At 42.8% G+C, this 23,404-nt stretch overlaps 1 protein-coding gene across 1 annotated transcript in view; it reads left to right on the forward strand.

Annotated features, from left to right (window-relative positions):
• Positions 1-23,404, forward strand: part of LOC141148215 (uncharacterized) — a 268,920-nt gene that overhangs the window by 74,747 nt on the left and 170,769 nt on the right. The window contains exon 8 of the mRNA XM_073635453.1: positions 208-429. Within this exon, the coding sequence (XP_073491554.1) occupies positions 208-429 (222 nt within the window). The remainder of the gene's footprint in view (positions 1-207; positions 430-23,404) is intronic.

Genomic DNA, 23,404 nt, shown 5'->3' on the forward strand with positions numbered 1-23,404 from the left:
TTGTGCACTCCACTGACTACAGACACTTGGATGCTACCATAGATGTTCCATTAACATTGCCACTAATGGAAGTAAATGAATGACAATTGTATCTTCAAGAAGAATGTGACTGTAATAAACACTGATGATGATGGTGGTGATAATAATGGTCTGTACATAGAGGAGGAAGAATGTAACTCTTGTTATTAATATTTTGTGTGTCTACAGGGAAGGATAATGTGATCATAGTAATGGATGATGTGGAGGACAGCAGTGATCAGAAGAAGACGCGAATATTGGAAAGTCATCCTGACATAGAAGATTTGTACCACAATCTCTTTTTATTTAGTCCACAGGAAAAGTCATCGGAGTATAGAACCTTATTGCCATCTCTGCTGAACATCAATAAACCTCCGCAACCACAGGCCAAGGAAGCCGGACCTGTAGAAGGTAACATTTCAGTCTTATATGACTTTAGTTTAATGGATGATATATCCATTTTATTTGGTTGTTTGATACAGAGGGCTAAAGGGGAAGCCTCATACTAACAGCGTCTACCTTTAAAGCCCCCCACTTTTAGGGCCAAAAGAAAGCAATGGGGCAACAGTATAAAACACCTGGAGGTGAGTTCCAGTCACATTACATGTTCCTCTTAACTAGGGATGAGCTTCAAGTTCGAGTCGAACACCGCATGTTCGACCATTCGTCAAATTATGAATGTTATGGGCCGTTCGCGCCAAATTCGAGTGGCATGTCATGGCCCATAATTCATAGTACATTGCTGGCTGATGATTGGCCAAGCATGCACTATGACCCGCATGCTTGGCCAATCACAGCACTGTCTGTACAGAGAGCCGTAATTGGCCGAAGCCAGGTTTGTTTTGGCCAATTATAGCTCAGGGGGTTTAGTACCTGCGTGGTGGCCTTGTGCAGTGTGTTGCGGCAGCGGAGAGATAGACAGAGAGAAATTGTCATTTGATTTAAGTTAGATAGAGTAGGCAGGCGAGTCAGTTGGCTGCACTTACAGTGTACTGTGTCCTCTGCACAGTGTGCACCTAAAGCTACCTGAAGATAATTGCTGGTGTTCTTCTGATCCGATTAGACAACGGTAAAGAGGGTTCCCCTGAGTGGACATTTAAGGCACTTAATTTATATTGTATTTGAAAAATGTAGACTTTCTATACCCCTGAAGAAGGACTAGACATATATACCGAAACACGTTGGGTGTGAGCAGGTTTCCTTATCAATATCTTTCATGGTGATAAAAATGCATTGTTACATTGTTGCATAGATGAATCAATGTTTCTTTTTTTTAAAATGTTGTTTTTCTATTAATAAAATCTGTTTATTATTATAACATTATGTATACTTTGCTACATTTTTCACATATAATATAAATTAAGTGCCTTAAAAGTCCACTTAGGGGAACCCTCTTTACCGTTGTCTTGAATATTGGATGTGGCACTTTTCTTTACATAGGTTAGCCTTTTGTCCTCTCCTTCTCTTCTGATCCGATTAGTACCACAGGCAGCTACAGTATTTTCAGTTAGTGTACTGTGTCCTCTGCACAGTGTGCACCTAAAGCTACCTGAAGAAAATTGGTGGTGTTCTTCTGATATAATTAGTACCACAGGCAGGCAACTTCAGTATTTACAGTTAGTGTAGTGTGTCCTCTGCACAGTGTGCACCTAAAGCTACCTGAAGAAAATTGGTGGTGTTCTTCTGATCCTATTAGTACCACAGGCAGGCAGCTGCAGTAATTACAGTTAGTGTAGTGCGTCCTCTGCACATTGTGCACCTAAAGCTACCTGAAGACAATTGCTGCTGTTCTGATCCTGTTAATACCACAGACAGGCAGCTGCAGTATTTACAGTTAGCGTACTGTGTTCTTTGCACAGCGTGCGCCTAAAGCTACCTTAAGAAAATTGCTGGTGTTCTTCTGATCCTATTAGTACCACAGGCAGGCAGCTACAGTATTTACAGCTAGTGTAGTGCGTTCTCTGCACAATGTGCACCTAAAGCTACCTGAAGAAAATTGGTGGTGTTCTTCTGATCCTATTAGTACCACAGGCAGGCAGCTGCAGTAATTACAGTTATGCCCCGGATGTTGTTGATGGAAATTCCGACTGTGTGTAGGCTCCATCACACATTTTCCATCGGATTTTCCGACACACAAAGTTTGAGAGCAGGCTATAAAATTTTCCGACAACAAAATCCGTTGTCGGAATTTCCGATCGTGTGTACACAAATCTGACGCACAAAGTGCCACGCATGCTCAGAATAAATAAAGAGATGAAAGCTATTGGCTACTGCCCCATTTATAGTCCCGACGTACGTGTTTTACGTCACCGCGTTCAGAATGATCGGATTTTCTGACAACTTTGTGTGACCGTGTGTATGCAAGACAAGTTTAAGCCAACATCCGTCGGAAAAAATCCTAGGATTTTGTTTTCGGAATGTCCAATCAATGTCCGACCGTGTGTACGGGGCATTAGTGTAGTGCGTCCTCTGCACAGTGTGCACCTAAAGCTACCTGAAGAAAATTGGTGGTGTTCTTCTGATCCTATTAGTACCACAGGCAGGCAGCTGCAGTATTTACAATTAGTGTACTGTGTCCTCTGCACAGTGTGCACCTAAAGCTACCTGAAGTAGGGATGAGCCAAACACCCCCCTGTTCGGTTCACACCAGAACATGCGAACAGGCAAAAAAATTTGTTCGAACACGCAAACACCGTTAAAGTCTATGGGACACGAACATGAATAATCAAAAGTGCTAATTTTAAAGGCTTATATGGAAGTTATTGTCATAAAAAGTGTTTGGGGACCCGAGTCCTGCCCCAGGGGACATTAATCAATGCAAAAAAAGTTTTAAAAACGGCCGTTTTTTCGGGAGCAGTGATTTTAATAATGCTTAAAATGAAACAATAAAAGTGTAATATTCCTTTAAATTTCGTACCTGGGGGTGTCTGTAGTATGCCTGTAAAGGGGCACATTTTTCCCGTGTTTAGAACAGTCTGACAGCAAAATGACATTTCAAAGGAAAAAAAGTCATTTAAAACTACTCGCGGCTTTTAATGAATTGCCGGTCCGACAATACACATAAAAATTCATTGATAGAAACGGCTTGGGAATTCCCCACAGGGGAACCCCGAACCAAAATTTAAAAAAAATGATGTGGGGGTCCCCGTAAATTCCATACCAGGCCCTTCAGGTCTGGTGTGGATATTAAGGGGAACCCCGGCCACAATTTAAAAAAAAATGGCGTGGGGTCCCCCTCAAAATCTATACCAGACCCTTATCCAAGCACGCAACCTGGCAGGCTGCAGGAAAAGAGCAGGGGCAAGAGAGCGCCCCACCTCCTGAACCGTACCAGGCCACATGCCCTCAACATTGGGAGGGTGCTTTGGGGTAGCCCCCCTAAAACACCTTGTCCCCATGTTGATGGGGACAATGGCCTCATCCCCACAACCCTTGCCCGGTGGTTGTGGGGGTCTGCGTGCAGGGGGCTTATCGAAATCTGGAAGCCCCCTTTAACAACCCCCGGATCCTGGCCCTCCCCCCTGTGTGAAATGGTAAGGGGGTACAAAAGTACCCCTACCATTTCACAAAAAAAGTGTCAAAAATGTTAAAAATGACAAGAGACAGTTTTTCACAATTGTAATAAGAATATTCCTGCGCTACCCAATTGGAAAAAGAAAAGAAAACAAGAACTCAGAAAAATAGTAAAAATGCACGTATGTGACTGGACAGCTGCATGCACCAAAGCAAGGGTCAGACATAAGCCCAAAACCAAACTGAGGTATAGGGGGGGAGGTGCTGCGCTAACCAGAAGAAAGCTGTAAATCTCTGTCTGTGGTCAATTAATAAAATGACATAAAATCGCATAATAAATCGCATAAATAGGTGTTGACACTAAAAACATTCAAGTCTTGATAATCAGCATCATGTGTATGTGAAAAAAGTGCATAGAAAATCCTTTTCAGTTGGTATATACTAAATGACAAAAAAAAATAAAAAATTTGCATGTAAAATCGCATAAAAAAGTGTTGACACTAAAAACATATAAATCTAGATAATCATGTGTAGGTGCACAAAGGGACATAAACACTACTTCATGTGAATAATTCTAAATAAAAATACAAAGAATAAATCAGAAATAACCATCAAAATCATATCCTTATAAATGGTGCAAAACGTACAAAGTGCCAGTGCTTAAAGGTGATCTAGATATCGCAAAAAAAACACATCAATCCAACTCAATATGGATAATAAATAATATAAAAAAAATGTCCCAATAATAGTGATATAAAATATATTGTGCTGGCCTGCGAAACAAATGACCAATGACATGCCAGTAAGTGCAGCAAACTTAAAGTGCCAGTGTAAAAGTCATTGAAGGTGCAAAAGCAAGTTCTGGTGTATTCAACAAAACAACAGTGGGGTCTCTGGGATGCTATTCACTCAGTGTCCTCTTCATGCATAAAACACTAATGTAAGCAGTGGCCCCTTACCTAGCAGTGCTAGGTCAACCGCATGAATTGTAGCTAAAATGCCAGGTCCTGAGCCTCCATCGCGTCCCTATATCCACGCTTGCCGGTGCTGGGTTATCCTAATGGCAGCTGATTACAAGTGGCTATGGTCCTATCAGGGGTCCTGGACCAGCGCAGATCCTAGCTCAGCCTCCACATCTCAGGTATGTATGTACAGGAATATGCAGGACAAAGGTACTTGATAGTGAAGTATGGCTTAACCAGGTAATGCTTTATTAAAAAACTTTGAGTAGATGTACTCACATAAAAACAATGCAGAGCAAACCTCTCTCCTACAAGCAGCGAACTCGTTCTGTGTCTAGCAGTGTGAAACAGCCTATTCCGTCCCTACGCGTGTCATCACCGATCACGTGATCTTCTATCTTCCTTTGGTTTCTTCCTCCATCTTCTTCTTCTTCTGGTTTTTCTGGTTCTTCTGGTTCTTCCTCTGGTGTTCTCATCCGGCATCTTCCTTAGCGGCGCCTTATTCTCTTCATCTTCTTTTCTCGGGCCGCTCCGCATCCATGATTGGATGGGAGGCTCCTGCTGTGTGACGCTTCTCCTCTTCTGATGGTTCTTAAATAACGGAGGGCGGGGCCACCCGGTGACGCCGCCCCCCTCTGACGTCATGGGGGATGCCACAGGGAAGTCCCCGTCAACTCCCGTGCGTCAGAGGGGGCGGGGTCACCGGGTGGCCCTGCCCTCCGTTATTTAAGAACTGTCAGAAGAGGAGAAGCGTCTCACAGCGGGAGCCTCCCATCCAATCGTGGATGCGGAGCGGCCCGAGAAAAGAAGATGAAGAGAAGAAGGCGCCGCTGAGGAAGATGCCGGACAAGAACACCGGAGGAAGAACCAGAAGAAGAAGAAGATGAGGAAGAAACCGAAGGAACATAAGATGATAGAAGATAGAAGATAGAAGAAAGAAGATAGAAGAAAGAAGATAGAAGAAAGAAGAAGCATTTAAATAAAGGAATTGTCAAAAACTGTCTCTTGTCATTTTTAACATTTTTAACATTTTTGAAATATTTTTGTACCCCCTTACCATTTCACACGGGGGGGATGGATATAAAGGGGAACCCCAGCCTCTCATCCTCCCTGCCAGGTTGCGTGCTCGGATAAGGGTCTGGTATGGATTTTTGGGGGTACCCCACGCCATTTTTAAAAACAATTTGGTGCAGGGTTCCCCTTAAAATCCATACCAGACCTGAAGGGTCTGGTATAGATTTTGAGGGGGACCCCATGCCATTTTTTTTTTAAATTTTGGCCGGGGTTCCCCTTTATATCCATACCAGACCTGAAGGGCCTGGTATGAAATTTAGGGGGACCCCCCACGTCATTTTTTTTAAAAATTTTGGTTCGATGTTCCCCTGTGGGGAATTCCCATGCCGTTTTTATCAATGAACGAGTCGCGACTATTAATGAATTGCCGGTCCGACAATACACATAACAGTTCATTGATAAAAACAGCATGGGAATTCCCCACAGGAGAACCCTGAACCAAAATTTTAAAAAAAATGATGTGGGGGGTCCCCCTAATTTTCATACCAGGCCCTTCAGGTCTGGTATGGATATTAAGGGGAACACTGGCCAAAATTAAAAAAAAATGGTGTGGGGTCCCCCTCAAAATCTATACCAGACCCTTCAGGTCTGGTATGGATTTTAAGGGGAACCCCGCGCCAAAATTAAAAAAAAAATAGTCTGGGGTACCCCCAAAAATCCATACCAGACCCTTATCCAAGCACGCAACCTGCATATAAGCCTTTAAAATTAGCACTTTTGATTTCTCCCATAGACTTTTAAAGGGTGTTCTGCGGCTTTCGAATTTGCCGCGAACACCCCAAATTGTTCACTGTTCGGCGAACTGGAGAACAGCTGATGTTCGAGCCGAACATGAGTTAGACTCGAACTCGAAGCTCATCCCTAACCTGAAGACAATTGCTGTTGTTCTGATCCTATTAATACCACAGGCAGACAGCTGCAGTATTTACAGTTAGTGTACTGTGTTCTCTTCACAGTGTGTGCCTAAAGCTACCTGAAGAAAATTGCTGGTGTTCTTCTGATCCTATTAGTACCACAGGCAGGTAGCTGCAGTATTTACAGTTAGTGTGCTGTCTCCTCTGCACAGTGTGCACCTAAAGCTACCTGAAGACAATTGCTGTTGTTCTGATCATATTAATACCACAGGCAGGCAGCTACAGTATTTACAGTTAATGTACTATGTCCTCTGCACAGTGTGCACCTAAAGCTACTTGAAGACAATTGCTGGTGTTCTCATACTAATAATACTACAGGCAGCCAGTTGATTCTGCTAGCTGCAGTATCAATATATATATACATCCCAGCTTTGTGCAGCTACATCTCACTGCAGGCAATTAGTATGTCTGGAAGGCCAACAGGGAGAGGCAGACAGTCACAATGCAATAAAAGAGGGCAAGCAGGCTCTGTGTCTAGAGGCAACAGTGCTGGTCGTGGAGACGGTTCATCCTCATCAGCACGTGGCTGTGGCACAAGCTTGTCCTTTTTTTCGGCAGCTGGCTGTGTTGAGCCGCAACATGCAGAAGACTTGGTAGAGTGGATGACCAAGGCGTCCTCATCCTCCTCATCCTCTCTCACCCAGGCTCAGAGTACTTTGTCTGGCAAAGCAGCTGCCAACGTGGCCTATTCCCTCAGCTCAATGGCATCAGTCGCTCCTTCCCTAGCCCCACCATGTCCTCCTGAGGAGTTCCCCGAACTGTTTGACCCCAGTGTTGGGTACATGCTCCAGGAGGATGCCCAGCGTTTTGAAGGCTCTGATGATGGTACCCAGCTAGAGGAAGGCAGTAACATGAGCCCAGAGAGAGGGGGTGCCCAAGAAGGACAGCAATCTGGCAGTCATGTTCCCCCAGCTGCAGCATACTGCCAGCTTTGATGAGGTCACTGACTCCACGTGGGTGCATGGACAGGGACGTTACCTATCTTTCACGGCGCATTGGGTGACTCTGCTGGCAGCTGGGAAGGATGCAGGACAAGGTGCACTAGTGTTGGAGGTTGTTCCACCACCATGCCTCCAAAATGCTACTACTGTTGATTCTGACACACCTGTCTCCTCCACCCCTCCTCTTCTTCTTCCTCCATGGCCTCTTCCTTTGCTTTGTCCTCGGAAACCAGCAGTTCTCTGTAGGCATCAAGGGGCTACGTAAGTACGCAGGCCAAAAGATGCTATGCGGTGCTTGAGCTGGTGTGCTTGGGGGAAAGGAGCCACACTGGGGCAGAGATTCTGTCAGCTCTGCAGGGGCAGGCTCAGAGGTGGTTGACGCCATGAAAGCGTAAGGCAGGAATGGTGGTTTGCGACAATGGCACCAACCTCCTCTCCACCCTCTGACAGGGACAACTGACCCATGTGCCCTGTTTGGCTCACATCCTTAACTTGGTGGTGCAGCAGTTCTTGGGCAGGTACCCGGGCTTACAGAATGTCCTGAGGCAGGCCAGGAAAGTCTGTGTGCATTTCCGCCGGTCATATAATGCCAGTGCTTGGCTGGCTAACCTCCAAAAGGAATTGAACCTGCCCAAGAACCGCCTAATCTGTGACATGCCCACCAGGTGGAACTCAATGTTGGCCATGCTGCAGCGGCTGCACATGCAGCAGAGGGCCATCAATGAGTACCTGTGCGACTATGGCACCAGGACAGGGTTAGGGGAGCTTGTTTTTTCCCCACGCCAGTGGGCCATAATCATGGATGCAGGCACTGTCCTGTCACCATTTGAGGAGGCCACGAGGATGGTGAGTGACAGTGCATGCATCAGTGACAAAGTTCCTCTTGTCCACCTGTTGGAGCACACGCTGCGTGGAATAATGGATAGGGCACCTGAGGCAGGAAGAGGAGGACTTCCTTAGCTCTCAAGGCCCCCTTTATCCAGACAGTGTTCCTGCGTGCTTGCCGATCACACAGGAAAAGGAGGAGGAGGAGGATTGTGTCAGCATGGTGGTGGAGCCTGGCACTCAGCATCAGCAGCAGTCTTCAAGGGATCATTTACAGTCCCAAGAAACCCATGGGCTTGTACGTGGCTGGGAAGAGGTGGCTGCAGATCATGTCGTCCTTAGTGACCCAGAGGACTCCGGACCGAATGCCTCAGCAAACCTACGCTGCATGGCCTCCCTGATCCTGCAAAGCCTGCGGAAGGATCCATGTATTCTTTGTATTAAGGAGAGGAATCAATACTGGCTGGCAACCCTCCTTGATTCACATTACAAGGGTAAGGTTGCGAATCTTATCTTGCCATCGCAGAGGGAGAAGAGGATGAAACATCTTCGGGAGGCCTTGCAGAAAGATCTGTGCAACGTGTTTCCAGAGACTGGGAGGTTACAAACTCATGTTCCTGGACGTGTTGCTGAGGCTTCGGTCAGTCAAAGAAGGAGCGGTGGAGAAGGTGGCCATCTGACCGATACGTTCAGACAATTTTTTAGTCCGCAGCCCCAAGGTATGATCGGTTCCAGCAACCATCTCCAGCGTCTGTTTTACATGGTGCAGGAATACCTAGGGGCAAGATCTGACTTTGACACCTTTCCCACTGAAAATCCTCTGGGTTACTGTGTCTTGAGGATGGATGACTTGCCAGAGCTTGCACAGTATGCAATTGAGCTACTGGCCTGTCCTGCATCCAGCGTTCTGAACGCACATTCAGTGTTGCTGGAGGCTTTGTAACCGATCACAGGGTGTGCCTGTCCACCGACTCGGTCGATCTACTGACCTTCATAAAAATGAATCAGTCTTGGATCACCACCAGCTACCAAGCACCTGATGCTGATGTAACCGAATAATTTTTTTAAAAATGTCAGATCCCTTCAAGAATGCCTATGCTGATGCTGAGTGATTATCCTGTTATGCTGAGTGATTATGCTCTTCCTCCTCAATGATCATGCTGATAGCTTGTAAGAAAATTTTTGGTTCTAGGCGCCGCCACCAGTGGCTAAGGCCCATTTTTTCAGCCCCTGTTTAACAGGGGCGTGTAATTACAATTTTTGATGCAATACTTTGCAGCAGGGCTCGTTCCTGCGCTCAACTAGAGTATCTGTGAGATGTTGCAGTGTTGTGGAACCAGCACCAGTGCCTAAGGTCCAATTTTTCAGCCCCTGTTTAACAGGGACGTGTAATTACAATTTTTGATGCAATACTTTGCAGCAGGGCTCATTCCTGCGCTTCAACTATAGCATCTGTGAGGGGTTGCAGTGTTGTGGCAATTTTTCTGCCCCTGTTTAACAGGGGCGTGTAATTACTATTTTTGATGCAATACTTTGCAGCAGGGCTCATTCCTGCGCTCCAACTAGAGTATCTGTGAGGGGTTGCAGTGTTGTGGCACCAGCACCAGTGCCCAAAGCCCAATTTTTCAGCCCAATTTTTCAGCCCCCTTATGGCTTCTGAAACCCGAACACAATGGGATATAGCGTACTTGGAAACCTATATAAAAAAATTCTATGGTTCCTAGCAGTCTAAGATGGGAAATTATCCCCCAAAAAGGAGACACTGAACTAGAAGAATGGTTCAATTATTTTATTAAAGCAGATATAGCACTTTTACAATTTTTGATTGAAAGGAAGTCCACCAAATTGACTAAATTAGACACTGAGATCAAGGCTATTAAAGAGAAACTTGGTCCCAGTAAAGATAGTGATGAGTATAGAGAGAGATCGCAGAATTTGCTAAAGGTTCTTGAGAAAGAGGACAAAGACCAGAAGTATAAGAAAAAGAAAAAATACAATCGTGATTTGAACGACTATCGCAACAATGTTGTTTTTGACTGGCAGAAGAAATTAATGGAGAATTTGGCCAGTCAAGCTAACATTGAGATGGAGGTGTTAACACAAGGTCATGGTGAGACCTCAGGCGGATTGTTGAGGTCATCCCAACAACCTAAACCTAACACTATTAAAAAGGGTCCTCTGATTAATAAATCACAGAAAGGGCTGGGCCCTCAAAGCTACCAGTCCCCCCATAGACGCTCAGGGGCCAATAAATTCAATAATGCCCCACCCAACCACCCACACAATTTTGATCCTCCTAGGTCAAATTATGCGCAGGGTGGTGGTTTCTGCTAAACACCCCCCCAGAGAGGGGGACACTATTCAGCGCCAAGAGGGCGGGGTTATCAAAACACCAATAGAGGTCAGGGTCAGATGGGTGATTACCCTGAGTGGTGGAAGTTTAGTCAGAATTATGACTCCTTCCATAGACCATCTTATCAAGATTCTTATGATGCTGGTTGGGAGTACAATATACCCACACATATACCAATATACCAATACATTTTTTCCTTTGAGGGATAGAAATGCCTTTGATGAGAGTCATGACTTAACTGGTGTGCATGAATACCAACAGAATGAGTACGGTCCCCCTGTACCACACCAGCCTCAAATTGCGAATACACCTAACTGTATTACTTCGGCCCCTAGTGGACAGGGTACTTGGGGTTTTTCCAAACCCAATCAGGGAATAAAAAGGCCAGTAGAAAAAAGTGAGGAACTAGAGGGGGGAGGCACTTGCGATCAGCTAAAAAGAGCCAGATTGTAACAGGTCAAGGAATTTTTAATTTGAGTACACAGACACTTACTGATTCAGAAAAGGCTGTTTTAGATAAGGGCCTTAAGTTCGTGCCCCCTAGGAGCCTCGATAAGTTCCAAACATACATGGATGTGCACAAATTTGTGCGCAAGCTCAATATTAAAAGATATATGATTGGCAATCCCATCACTAGGAATTGTTCCAACTCAGATGAATTTATACACTCAGGATTAGCTAACGCATCCTTATTTAAATCCCCCCGGCGTCCTTGCCCCTTCATTGAAGGTTTTTAGAGACGTTATTTTGAGGGATCTTGAATCACTAGAGATTAAACGAGCTAGAAATTCCAAAATGGTTCAAGAAGGTTTAGACTCTTCGTGCAAAAATAAGGATTTGGTTATCCGTCCTGCAGATAAGGGGGTGGGATTGTGGTTCTTGATCGCAGGGATTATATGGCAGAGATGGACAGGATCCTTAGTGACGTTGATACCTATACCCCCTCCCCTCAGACATAAAAAATAGTTATCTTAAAGAATTGGAGAAAATGATATCTAAGGGCCTCTCAATTGGCATTTTGAATAAAAGAGAAAGTTTATCTTTGGTTCCTAGGGCTCCCAGGACACCCACTATTTATTATTTGCCCAAGGTTCACAAGAACCCTATCTGCCCCCTGGGACACCTCATTGTGAGTGGCATAGATTCAATCACGTCCCGGGTGGGCAGATATATTGATTTTTACCTACAACTGTTGGTCCAAAAAATGCCGTCGTATATATAAAAGACACACGACAGGTGATCAATCTCCTTTCAGGGATCAACATAAAGTCAAGTTTATGGATGGTGACCACTGATGTCACCTCCCTATACACTGTAATTCCTCATAGTCTAGGTTTAGATGCGGTAAGAGGTTTTCTTGTTAGGGATTCAGGGCTCCCTGCATGTCAGATATCTTTAATTTTGGATCTTCTCGAATATGCAGCTTCTCATAATTATTTTTGGTCGAGGAGTGGCCATGGGGGCTAAATACGCCCCCAGCTTGGCTAATTTGTTCATGGCCAAGTGGGAGGAGGATGTCATCTATGCCCACAGGAGTTCCCATCTCATCCTGTGGGCTAGATATATCGATGACATCCTCCTCCTATGGGATGGCGATGGCCAAGGATTAAATTAGTTTATGTCCTCTCTAAACTTGAATGATTGTGGTATTCACCTTAATTTTGAGATGAGTCAGTCTCAGATACATTTTCTGGATTTGACTTTGTCCATTGAGGATGGGGTTTTGTCAACATCCACCTTTTTCAAAACCACTGATCGCAATTCCTACATCTCATTAGATAGTTGTCATTACCGCCCTTGGCTTAATTCAATACCAAAAAGCCAATACATGAGATTACGTAGGAATTGCTCTGACTCACGGGTATTTTTAACACAGGCCAACATACTTACGGGTAGATTTCTTGAGAAAGGGTATACCATGGATGCCTTTTTGCCTGTGCTTAATGAATTGCAGGGGATGGACAGGGAATTAATACTCCGGGATAAACCCTCGACTAACAATTCAGGCCATGATTCAGGAGTACCCTTCATTACCACATATTCTACCCAGCATAAGAAAATAAAACAGATTGTTTCTAAACACTGGCATATTGTCAATAATGACAACATTTTGAACAAAGTTTTGCCAGCTAGACCACAGATAGTGTTTAGAGGGGCCCCTTCACTTAGGAATAGAGTGGCCCCTAACATTTTGGATCCTCCAGTAAAGTAAGTAACCTTTTTTGATCAGTTAACAGGATTTTATCAATGTAGGAGGTGTCGTGTGTGCTCCCTAAATAGCTGTACATGTAGAAGAACGCAAACTTTTGAATCTATGAGTACACGTGAGATGCACAACATCACCCCATTCATTACCTGTTCCACTGTGGGTGTGGTATATTTGTTGCAATGCCCGTGTGGCCTGCAGTATATTGGGCGGACCAAACGCCCTCTCCAAGTTAGGCTCAATGAGCATATTACCAATATTATATTTGGATTTAGAAATCATTCTGTGTTAAAACACTACCATTTAGTACACAATAGGGACCCCTCCAACACCCTTTTTTTAGGGATTGATAAATATAAACCTCTCCAAGTTAGGCTCAATGAGCATATTACCAATATTATATTTGGATTTAGAAATCATTCTGTGTTAAAACACTACCATTTAGTACACAATAGGGACCCCTCCAACACCCTTTTTTTAGGGATTGATAAATATAAACCTAATTGGCGGGGTAGCTCTATGGTGCGAGAAATTTCCAAGCTTGAATGTCTTGGAACCATAGAATTAGAACATATGTGCCCTACGGATTGAATATAGATGTGGACGTTAATAGCTTTATTGACAATTCTTAGTTTTTAAAAAAATTTTAGTAAAGTTTTTTAGTAAAATTTTTTATTGTTATTTCCACACTTGCTTTGAGCCTTACAAGAGGGTTTTTCAAGGTGATTTTTTGGTAGTCCCTTTATGGTTTTACCATTCACCACTCAATATGCCAACCTATTGATTAGTGTAGTATTAGTAGATGGCGCTACTCTCTCTGCGGGACTCAAGGCGAGGCTTGGTGTGTCTATATATAGTGGGTGTTCATCACGCTGCCCGTTTCCCATTGAAAATGTCATTCTATGACAAAACGCGTCTGGGAGGTACGTGCTGACATTACCACGTCGCCCCATTGAGGAGGACGGAAGATTTGTTTGTTTGTCGCCGTCCGGCTTCGTTTTTACCTACCACCTACTATTGTTGTGCCTACTGTTGCAAGTTTGTTTTTAAGTGTTTTTTATATACAAATAAATTAGTATAAACGTTATTACGCTATTGGCACTATTTCATTCTTTTGGGATTGGTCCTACACTCATCGTGTGAGTAATGGAATCTTCGGGTCAAAGCTGTAAGGTCGATCCATCCATCCAATAGTCTCATCTCATCCAGCTGGAGTTTATCCGGTCGTTTAGTTACCTGCTTTTTGAGTCTGCCATCTGGTAAGCAGGCCCTCTGTGTGGTGTTGGTGCATTTATCGAATTCTTCACTGGCTGATGTTTCACATACCTGTTGGGATTTTGCACTAATTATCTGCCATTTGGTAAGGAGGCTCTCTGTATGGTGTTGGTGATTGGAATTTTCACTACTGGGTGTTTTATGTGCACTTTTCTATACTTCACAATGTGAGTGCTATTCCTATCTTAAATGTATTAAATTTTTTCTGTCAGTATTAGGCTATGCAATATATTATTTTTTTGGGTTAACTCTTCAACGTACACCCACCGTTCAAGCGGATTACTGTTACACCTTACTGTGACTGGCTCATACCAAAGCCCAGGCTGGGTTAAGCCACCTGTCTAATTTGGCTTACTATCTGGTAAGCATGCCATTCATCAGTTGTGGATACACTTTGTTATGTCAAGTCACCAAATGTTTTTATTTGTAATGATTGGGACATTCATTATTTTGGACTTTAATAAGCACAACACATGAATAGTTTTTTGTTTTCTTTATATATATTCACTCATAATTCACTCATTTTTTTATATTATATCTACATAGAGTATTTAAATTTATCAGGGATATTTTTATCCCAATCAATAATTTTGATACTAATTTCTCAGTGCAGCTTCTCTGTTTCTTATTTGTTTTTTGTGCATACCCCACAATAAGCTGCTGCTATTTGATTTTTCCAAGCGCAGTTTTCTTCCTCTCTTTTGTGTAGTTACAATTTTTGATGCAATGCTTTGCAGCAGGGCTCATTCCTGCGCTCCAACTAGAGTATCTGTGAGGGGTTGCAGTGTTGTGGCACCAGCACCAGTGCCCAAAAGCCCAATTTTTCAGCCCCTTTTTAACAGGGGCGTGTAATTACAATTTTTGATGCAATACTTTGCAGCAGGGCTCATTCCTGCACTCTAACTATAGCATCTGTGATGGGGTTGCAGTGTTGTGGCACCAGTGCCTAAGGCACAATTTTTCTGCCCCTGTTCAACAGGGACATGCAATTACAATTCTTGATCTAATATTTCACAGCAGGGCCCGTTCCAGTTCCCACCAGGAGTAACTGTGAGGACTTGGTGTTGTGGCACCAGTACCACCACCACCACCAAATGCCCAATTTATCTGCCCCTGTTCAACAATGGCATGTAATTACAATTCTTGATCTAATATTTCACAGCAGGGACCGTTCCTGCGCCTACCAAGAGTAACTGTGAGGGCTTACAGTGTTGTGGCAACACCAACACCTAAGGCCCTAATTTCTGCAGAGTATATAGGGCAGGCCCCTAATTTCAAACATCCAACTTACAAACGATTCCTACTTGCAAATGGAAGGAGACAACAGGAAGTGAGAAGAAATCTACCCCTAGGAAGGGAAATTCTCTCCTGTAAGAGTTAATATGGGAAAAACGTGTCTCCTCTCCACTGATGCTTTATCACCAATCCTTGTTTCACTAAAAGCCCCAAATTTTCAAAAAACATTTGTCATTGGGACAGAAAGTGAGGTGAAATCTTCTGAAGAGGTGCACAGACAACAAAACAAATGTTACATGGGTGATTACCCTTACCTATGTTTTACAAAAAGCTTAAAAATAGATTTTTTGGCTGGAGCTACACTTTAAAAATGTACCAGTTCAAAATTGCAAACAGATTCTACTTAACAACAAACCTACAGTCCCTGTATTGTTTGCACCGCCTGTATACTGCTGTTCAGAGTATATAGGGCCTGGGGGCCCAACGCCTTTTATTTTTTAAATTTGGGTGCGGGGTACCCCTTAATATCCATAGAGGACCCAAAGGGCCTGGTAATGGACTGGGGGCAGTACCCATACCATTTTTCTCACTGATTTTCATCCATATTACCAGGACCCGACATTACATTAAAGCCGCAAGCAGTTTTAAATGACTTTTTTTCCTTTAAAGATGTCATTTTGTGCAGGGACTGTTCTAAGCACGGGAAACACGTGCCACTTTACAGGCATACTATAGACACCCCCCAGGGACGATATTTAAAGGAATATTTCATTTTTTTTCACTTTAAGCATCATTAAAATCACTGCTCCCGAAAAAAAGGGCATTTTTAAAACTTTTTTTTGCATTGATACATGTCCCCTGGGGCAGGACTCGGGTCCCCAAACCCTTTTTAGGACAATACCATGCATATTTAGTGGGAATGCTTCAGCAGTCCCACTATTGTTATTCGTTTTTATTTATTTTTAATTGGTGGGAATGCTTTAGCAGTCCCACTATTGTTGTTCGTTTTTTTATTTATTAGTAGGAATGCTTTAGCAATCCCACTATTGTTATTCGATTTTATTTATTTTTATTATTATTATTTATTATTTCATTTTATTCCGTACGTTTTTTTGGCTCTGCGTAACTTCTGCATACTTTAAGCTATTAAAACCATTCAACTATTAAAATGTTTGTCTCTTTCAGCTGATGATGGGACTTTTTCAACTTTTTTTTACCATTTATACTTTCAAAATATTAAGCTTTTTAACACTTTTTTTAACATTGAAGTTAATGGGATCATGCTTCAGAGCCTTAAAATCTTCTTCCGCTCCCAAAAGTTTCAGCTCCTTCACACTTTCACCTACAGACGCCAAACAAACTTTAAAATGTTCACAAAATATTCAGCTATCTGGCTATATCTTTTCATTTTGATATCTTTTAGAGTTTTTGAGAAAAAACTTTTTGTTTAGAGGTCATTTCAGGAAATTTTAGCCATTAATCAGAGTGTACTGTGTTTGTTTTGTTGCCATGGTTACCAAAGCTTCTGTTATACACAGGGGGGGAGGTGGCTGGGCAATCTCAGCTCTGATTACAGAGCCCGGGGGAGGGGACAGACACACCATGTACTGATCTATAATAGAGGAATATGATGGGGCAGTTTTGATGGGACAATTCTGATGTGGCAGTTTTGATGGTGGCAATATGATGGGGCAGTTTTGATGGGGCAGTTTTGATGGGGCAATTCTGATGGGGCAGTTTTGCTGGGGCAATTCTGATGGGGCAATTCTGATGGGGCAGTTTTGATGGTGGCAATATGATGGGGCAGTTTTGATGGGGCAATTCTGATGGGGCAGTTTTGATGGGGCAATTCTGATGGGGCAGTTTTGATGGTGGCAATATGATGGGGGCAGTTTTGCTGGGGGCAGTTTTAGCAATTCAGCATTCCCACGCATTTTCCACAGGAAATGCATTTTCTAGTTTTTAATAATTTTATTCCGTACGTTTTTTGGCTCTGCGTAACTTCTGCATACTTTCAGCTATTAAAACCATTCAACTATTAAAATGTTCATCTCTTTTAGCTGATGTGTGCTCTTTTTCAACTTTTTTCTACCATTTATACTTTTTAAAATATTAAGCTTTTTAACACTTTTTTTAACATTGAAGTCAATGGGAGCATGCTTCAGAAACTTAAAATCTTCTTCAGCTCCCAAAAGTTTCAGCTTCTTCATACTTTCACCTACAGACGCCAAACAAACTTTAAAATGTTCACAAAATATTCAGTTATCTGGCTATATCTTTTCAGTTTGATATCTTTTACAGTTTTTGAGAAAAAGCTTTTTGTTTAGAGGTAATTTCAGGAAATTTTAGCCATTAATCAGAGTGTACTGTGTTTGTTTTGTTGCCATGGTTACCAAAGCTTCTGTTATACACAGGGGGGGGAGGTGGCTGGAGCATCTCAGCTCTGATTACAGAGCCCGGGGGAGGGAACAGATACACCATGTACTGATTTATAATAGTTTTGATGGGGTAATTCTGATGGGGCAGTTTTGATGGTGGCAATATGATGGGGCAGTTTTGATGGGGCAATTCTGATGGGGCAGTTTTGATGGTGGCAATATGATGGGGCAGTTTTGATGGGGACAATTTTTATGGAGCAGTTTTAAAGGTGGCAATATGATGGGGCAGTTTTGATGGGGGCAGTTGTGATGGGGCAATTCTGATGGGGCAGTTTTGATGGTGGCAATATGACGGTGCAGTTTTGATGGGGCAATTCTGATGGGGCAGTTTTGATGGGGCAATTCTGATGGGGCAGTTTTGATGGTGGCAATATGATGGGGCAGTTTTGATAGGGCAATTCTGATGGGGCAGTTTTGATGGGGCAATTCTGATGGGGCAGTTTTGATGGGGGCAGTTTTGATGGTGGCAATATGATGGGGCAGTTTTGATGGGGCAATTCTGATGGGGCAGTTTTGATGGTGGCAATATGATGGGGCAGTTTTGATGGGGACAATTTTGATGGGACAATTCTAATGGGGCAGTTTTGATGGCAATATGATGGGGGCAGTTTTGATGGTGGCAATATGATGGGGCAGTTTTGATGGTGGTAATATGATGGGGCAATTCTGATGGGGCAGTTTTGATGGTGGCAATTCTGATGGTGGCAATATGATGGGGCAGTTTTGATGAGGCAATTCTGATGGGGCAGTTTTGATGGTGGCAATATGATGGGGCAGTTTTAATAGGGACAATTTTGATGGGGTAATTCTGATGGGGCAGTTTTGATGGCAGTATGATGGGGCAGTTTTGATGGTGGCCATTTTAGCAATTTAGCTATTCAGCATTCCCACGCATTTTCCCCAGGAAATGCATTTTCTAGTTTATTTTTATTATCTCAGCTCTGATTACAGAGCCTGGGGGAGGGAACAGACACACCATGTACTGATTTATAATAGTTTTGATGGGGTAATTCTGATGGGGCAGTTTTGATGGTGGCAATATGATGGGGCAGTTTTGATGGGGCAATTCTGATGGGGCAGTTTTGATGGTGGCAATATGATGGGGCAGTTTTGATGGGGACAATTTTTATGGAGCAGTTTTAAAGGTGGCAATATGATGGGGCAGTTTTGATGGGGGCAGTTGTGATGGGGCAATTCTGATGGGGCAGTTTTGATGGTGGCAATATGACGGTGCAGTTTTGATGGGGCAATTCTGATGGGGCAGTTTTGATGGGGCAATTCTGATGGGGCAGTTTTGATGGTGGCAATATGATGGGGCAGTTTTGATAGGGCAATTCTGATGGGGCAGTTTTGATGGGGCAATTCTGATGGGGCAGTTTTGATGGGGGCAGTTTTGATGGTGGCAATATGATGGGGCAGTTTTGATGGGGCAATTCTGATGGGGCAGTTTTGATGGTGGCAATATGATGGGGCAGTTTTGATGGGGACAATTTTGATGGGACAATTCTAATGGGGCAGTTTTGATGGCAATATGATGGGGGCAGTTTTGATGGAGGCAATATGATGGGGCAGTTTTGATGGTGGTAATATGATGGGGCAATTCTGATGGGGCAGTTTTGATGGTGGCAATTCTGATGGTGGCAATATGATGGGGCAGTTTTGATGAGGCAATTCTGATGGGGCAGTTTTGATGGTGGCAATATGATGGGGCAGTTTTAATAGGGACAATTTTGATGGGGTAATTCTGATGGGGCAGTTTTGATGGCAGTATGATGGGGCAGTTTTGATGGCGGCCATTTTAGCAATTTAGCTATTCAACATTCCCACGCATTTTCCACAGGAAATGCATTTTCTAGTTTATTTTTATTATTCCGTACGTTTTTTGGCTCTGCGTAACTTCTGCATACTTTCAGCTATTAAAACCATTCAACTATTAAAATGTTCGTCTCTTTTAGCTGATGTGTGCTCTTTTTCATCTTTTTTTTCTACCATTTATACTTTTTAAAATATTAAGCTTTTTAACACTTTTTTTTAACATTGAAGTCAATGGGAGCATGCTTCAGATCCTTCAAATCTTCTTTAGCTTTAGCAGTCCCACTATTGTTATTCGATTTTATTTATTTTTGTTTAATTTTATTCTGTACGTTTTTTGGCTCTGCGTAACTTCTGCATACTTTCAGCTATTAAAACCATTCAACTATTAAAATGTTCGTCTCTTTCAGCTGATGATGGGACTTTTTCAACTTCTTTTCTACTATTTATACTTTTTAAAACATTAAGCTTTTTAACACTTTTTTTAACATTGAAGTCAGTGGGAGCATGCTTGAAATCCTTAAAATCTTCTTCCGCTCCGAAAAGTTTCAGCTCCTTCATACTTTCACCTACAGACGCCAAACAAACTTTAAAATGTTCTTAAAATATTCAGCTATCAGGTTATATCTTTTCAGTTTGATATCTTTTACAGTTTTTGTGAAAAAGCTGTTTGTTTAGTGGTCATTCCAGGAAATTTTAGCCATTAAATAGAGTGTACTGTGTTGATTTTGTTGCCATGGTTACCAAAGCTTCTGTTATACACAGGGGGGAGGAGGCTGGAGCATCTCAGCTCTGATTACAGAGCCGGGGGAGGGGACAGACACACCATGTACTGATTTATAATAGAGGAATATGATGGGGCAATTTTGATGGTGGCAATATGATGGGGCAGTTTTGATGGGGACAATTTTGATGGAGCAGTTTTGATGGGGACAATTCTGATGGAGCAGCTTTAAAGGCAGCAGTTTTGATGGGGCAATTCTGATGGGGCAGTTTTGATGGTGGCAATATGATGGGGCAGTTTTGATGGGGACAATTTTGATGGGGCAGTTTTGATGGCAATATGATGGGGGCAATTTTGATGGTGGCAATATGATGGGGCAGTTTTGATGGGGCAATTCTGATGGGGCAGTTTTGATGGCAGTGTGATGGGAGCCGTTTTAGCAATTCAGCTATTCAGCATTCTCACGCATTTTCCCCAGGAAATGCATCTTCTAATTAGTGGGACTGCTTTAGCAGTCCCACTATTGTTATTCGATTTTATTTATTTTTAATTTTAATTTTATTCCATACGTTTTTGGCTCTGCGTAACTTCTGCATACTTTCAGCTATTAAAACCATTCAACTATTAAAATGTTCATCTCTTTCAGCTGATGATGGGACTTTTTCAACTTTTTTTCTACTATTTATACTTTTTAAAATATTAAGCTTTTTATCACTTTTTTTAACATTGAAGTCAATGGGAGCATGCTTCAGATCCTTAAAATCTTCTTCCGCTCCCAAAAGTTTCAGCTTTCAGCTTCATACTTTCACCTACAGACGCCAAACAAACTTTAAAATGTTCACAAAATATTCAGCTATCTGGCTATATCTTTTCAGTTTGATATCTTTTACAGTTTTTGAGAAAAAGCTTTTTGTTTAGAGGTCATTTCAGGAAATTTTAGCCATTAATCAGAGTGTACTGTGTTTGTTTTGTTGCCATGGTTACCAAAGCTTCTGTTATACACAGGGGGGGAGGTGGCTGGGCAATCTCAGCTCTGATTACAGAGCCCGGGAGAGGGGACAGACACACCATGTACTGATTTATAATAGAGGAATATGATGGGGCAGTTTTGATGGGGCAATTCTGATGTGGCAGTTTTGATGGCGGCAATATGATGGGGCAGTTTTGATAGGGCAATTCTGATGGGGGAGTTTTGATGGTGGCAATATGATGGGGCAGTTTTGATGGTAGCAATATGATGGGGCAGTTTTGATGGAACAATTCTGATGTGACAGTTTTAATGGTGGCAATATGATGGGGCAGTTTTGATAGGGCAATTCTGATGGGGCAGTTTTGATGGGGCAATTCTGATGGGGCAGTTTTGATGGGGCAGTTTTGATGGTGGCAATATGATGGGGCAGTTTTGATGGGGCAATTCTGATGGGGCAGTTTTGATGGTGGCAATATGTTGGGGCAGTTTTGATGGGGCAATTCTGATGGGGCAGTTTTGATGGGGGCAGTTTTGATGGTGGCAATATGATGGGGCAGTTTTGATGGGGCAATTCTGATGGGGCAGTTTTGATGGTGGCAATATGATGGGGCAGTTTTGATGGTGGCAATATGATGGGGCAGTTTTGATGGGGCAATTCTGATGGGGCAGTTTTGATGGTGGCAATATGATGGGGCAGTTTTGATGGGGCAATTCTGATGGGGCAGTTTTGATGGGGCAATTCTGATGGGGCAGTTTTGATGGTGGAAATATGATGGGGCAGTTTTGATGGGGACAATTTTTATGGTGCAATTCTGGCGGGGCAGTTTTGATGGCAATATGATGGGGGCAGTTTTGCTGGGGGGCCATTTAGCAATTCAGCATTCCTACGCATTTTCCCCAGGAAATGCATTTTCTAGTTATTATTTATTATTTAATTTTATTCCGTACGTTTTTTGGCTCTGCGTAACTTCTGCATACTTTCAGCTATTAAAACCATTCAACTATTAAAATGTTCGTCTCTTTCAGCTGATGATGGGACTTTTTCAACTTTTTTTCTACTATTTATACTTTTTAAAATATTAAGCTTTTTAACACTTTTTTAACACTGAAGTCAATGGGAGCATGCTTCAGATCCTTAAAATCTTCTTCCGCTCCGAAAAGTTTCAGCTCCTTCATACTTTCACCTACAGACACCAAACAAACTTTAAAATGTTCACAATATATTCAGCTATCTGGCTATATCTTTTCAGTTTGATATCTTTTACAGTTTATGTGAAAATGCTTTTTGTTTAAAGGTCATTTCAGGAAATATTACCCATTAATTAGAGTGTACTGTGTTGCTTTTGTTGCCATGGTTACCAAAGCTTCTGTTATACACAGGGGGGAGGTGGCTGGAGCATCTCAGCTCTGATTACAGAGCCCGGGGGAGGGGACAGACACACCATGTACTGATTTATAATAGAGGAATATTATGGGGCAGTTTTGATGGGGCAATTATGATGGGGCAGTTTTGATGATGGCAAATTTGATGGGGAAGTTTTGATGGGGCAATTCTGATGGGGCAGTTTTGATGGTGGCAATATGATGGGGCAGTTTTGATGGGGCAATTCTGATGGGGAAGTTTTGATGGTGGCAATATGATGGTGCAGCTTTGATGGGGCAATTCTCATGGGGCAGTTTTGATGGTGTCAATATGATGGGGCAGTTTTGATGGGGCAATTTTGATGGGGCAGTTTTGATGGTGGCAATATGATGGGGCAGTTTTGATGGATATCATTTCAATGGAGCAGTTTTAAAGGTGGCAATATGATGGGGCAGTTTTGATGGGGGCAGTTTTGATGGGGGAAATATGATGGGGCAGTTTTGATGGGGCAATTCTGATGGGGCAGTTTTGATGGTGGCAATATGATGGGGCAGTTTTTATGGGGACAATTTTTATGGGGCAATTCTGATGGGCAATTCTGATGGGGCAGTTTTGATGGCAGTATGATGGGGGCAGTTTTGCTGGGGGCCGTTTTAGCAATTCAGCTATTCAGCATTCCCACACATTTTCCCCAGGAAATGCATTTTCTAGTTAATAGCTAAAATTTCCTGAAATGACCACTAAACAAACAGCTTTTTCACAAAAACTGTAAAAGATATC

This window comes from Aquarana catesbeiana, linkage group LG06, assembly GCF_042186555.1.
Source record: "Aquarana catesbeiana isolate 2022-GZ linkage group LG06, ASM4218655v1, whole genome shotgun sequence".
Classification (NCBI taxonomy): domain Eukaryota; kingdom Metazoa; phylum Chordata; class Amphibia; order Anura; family Ranidae; genus Aquarana; species Aquarana catesbeiana.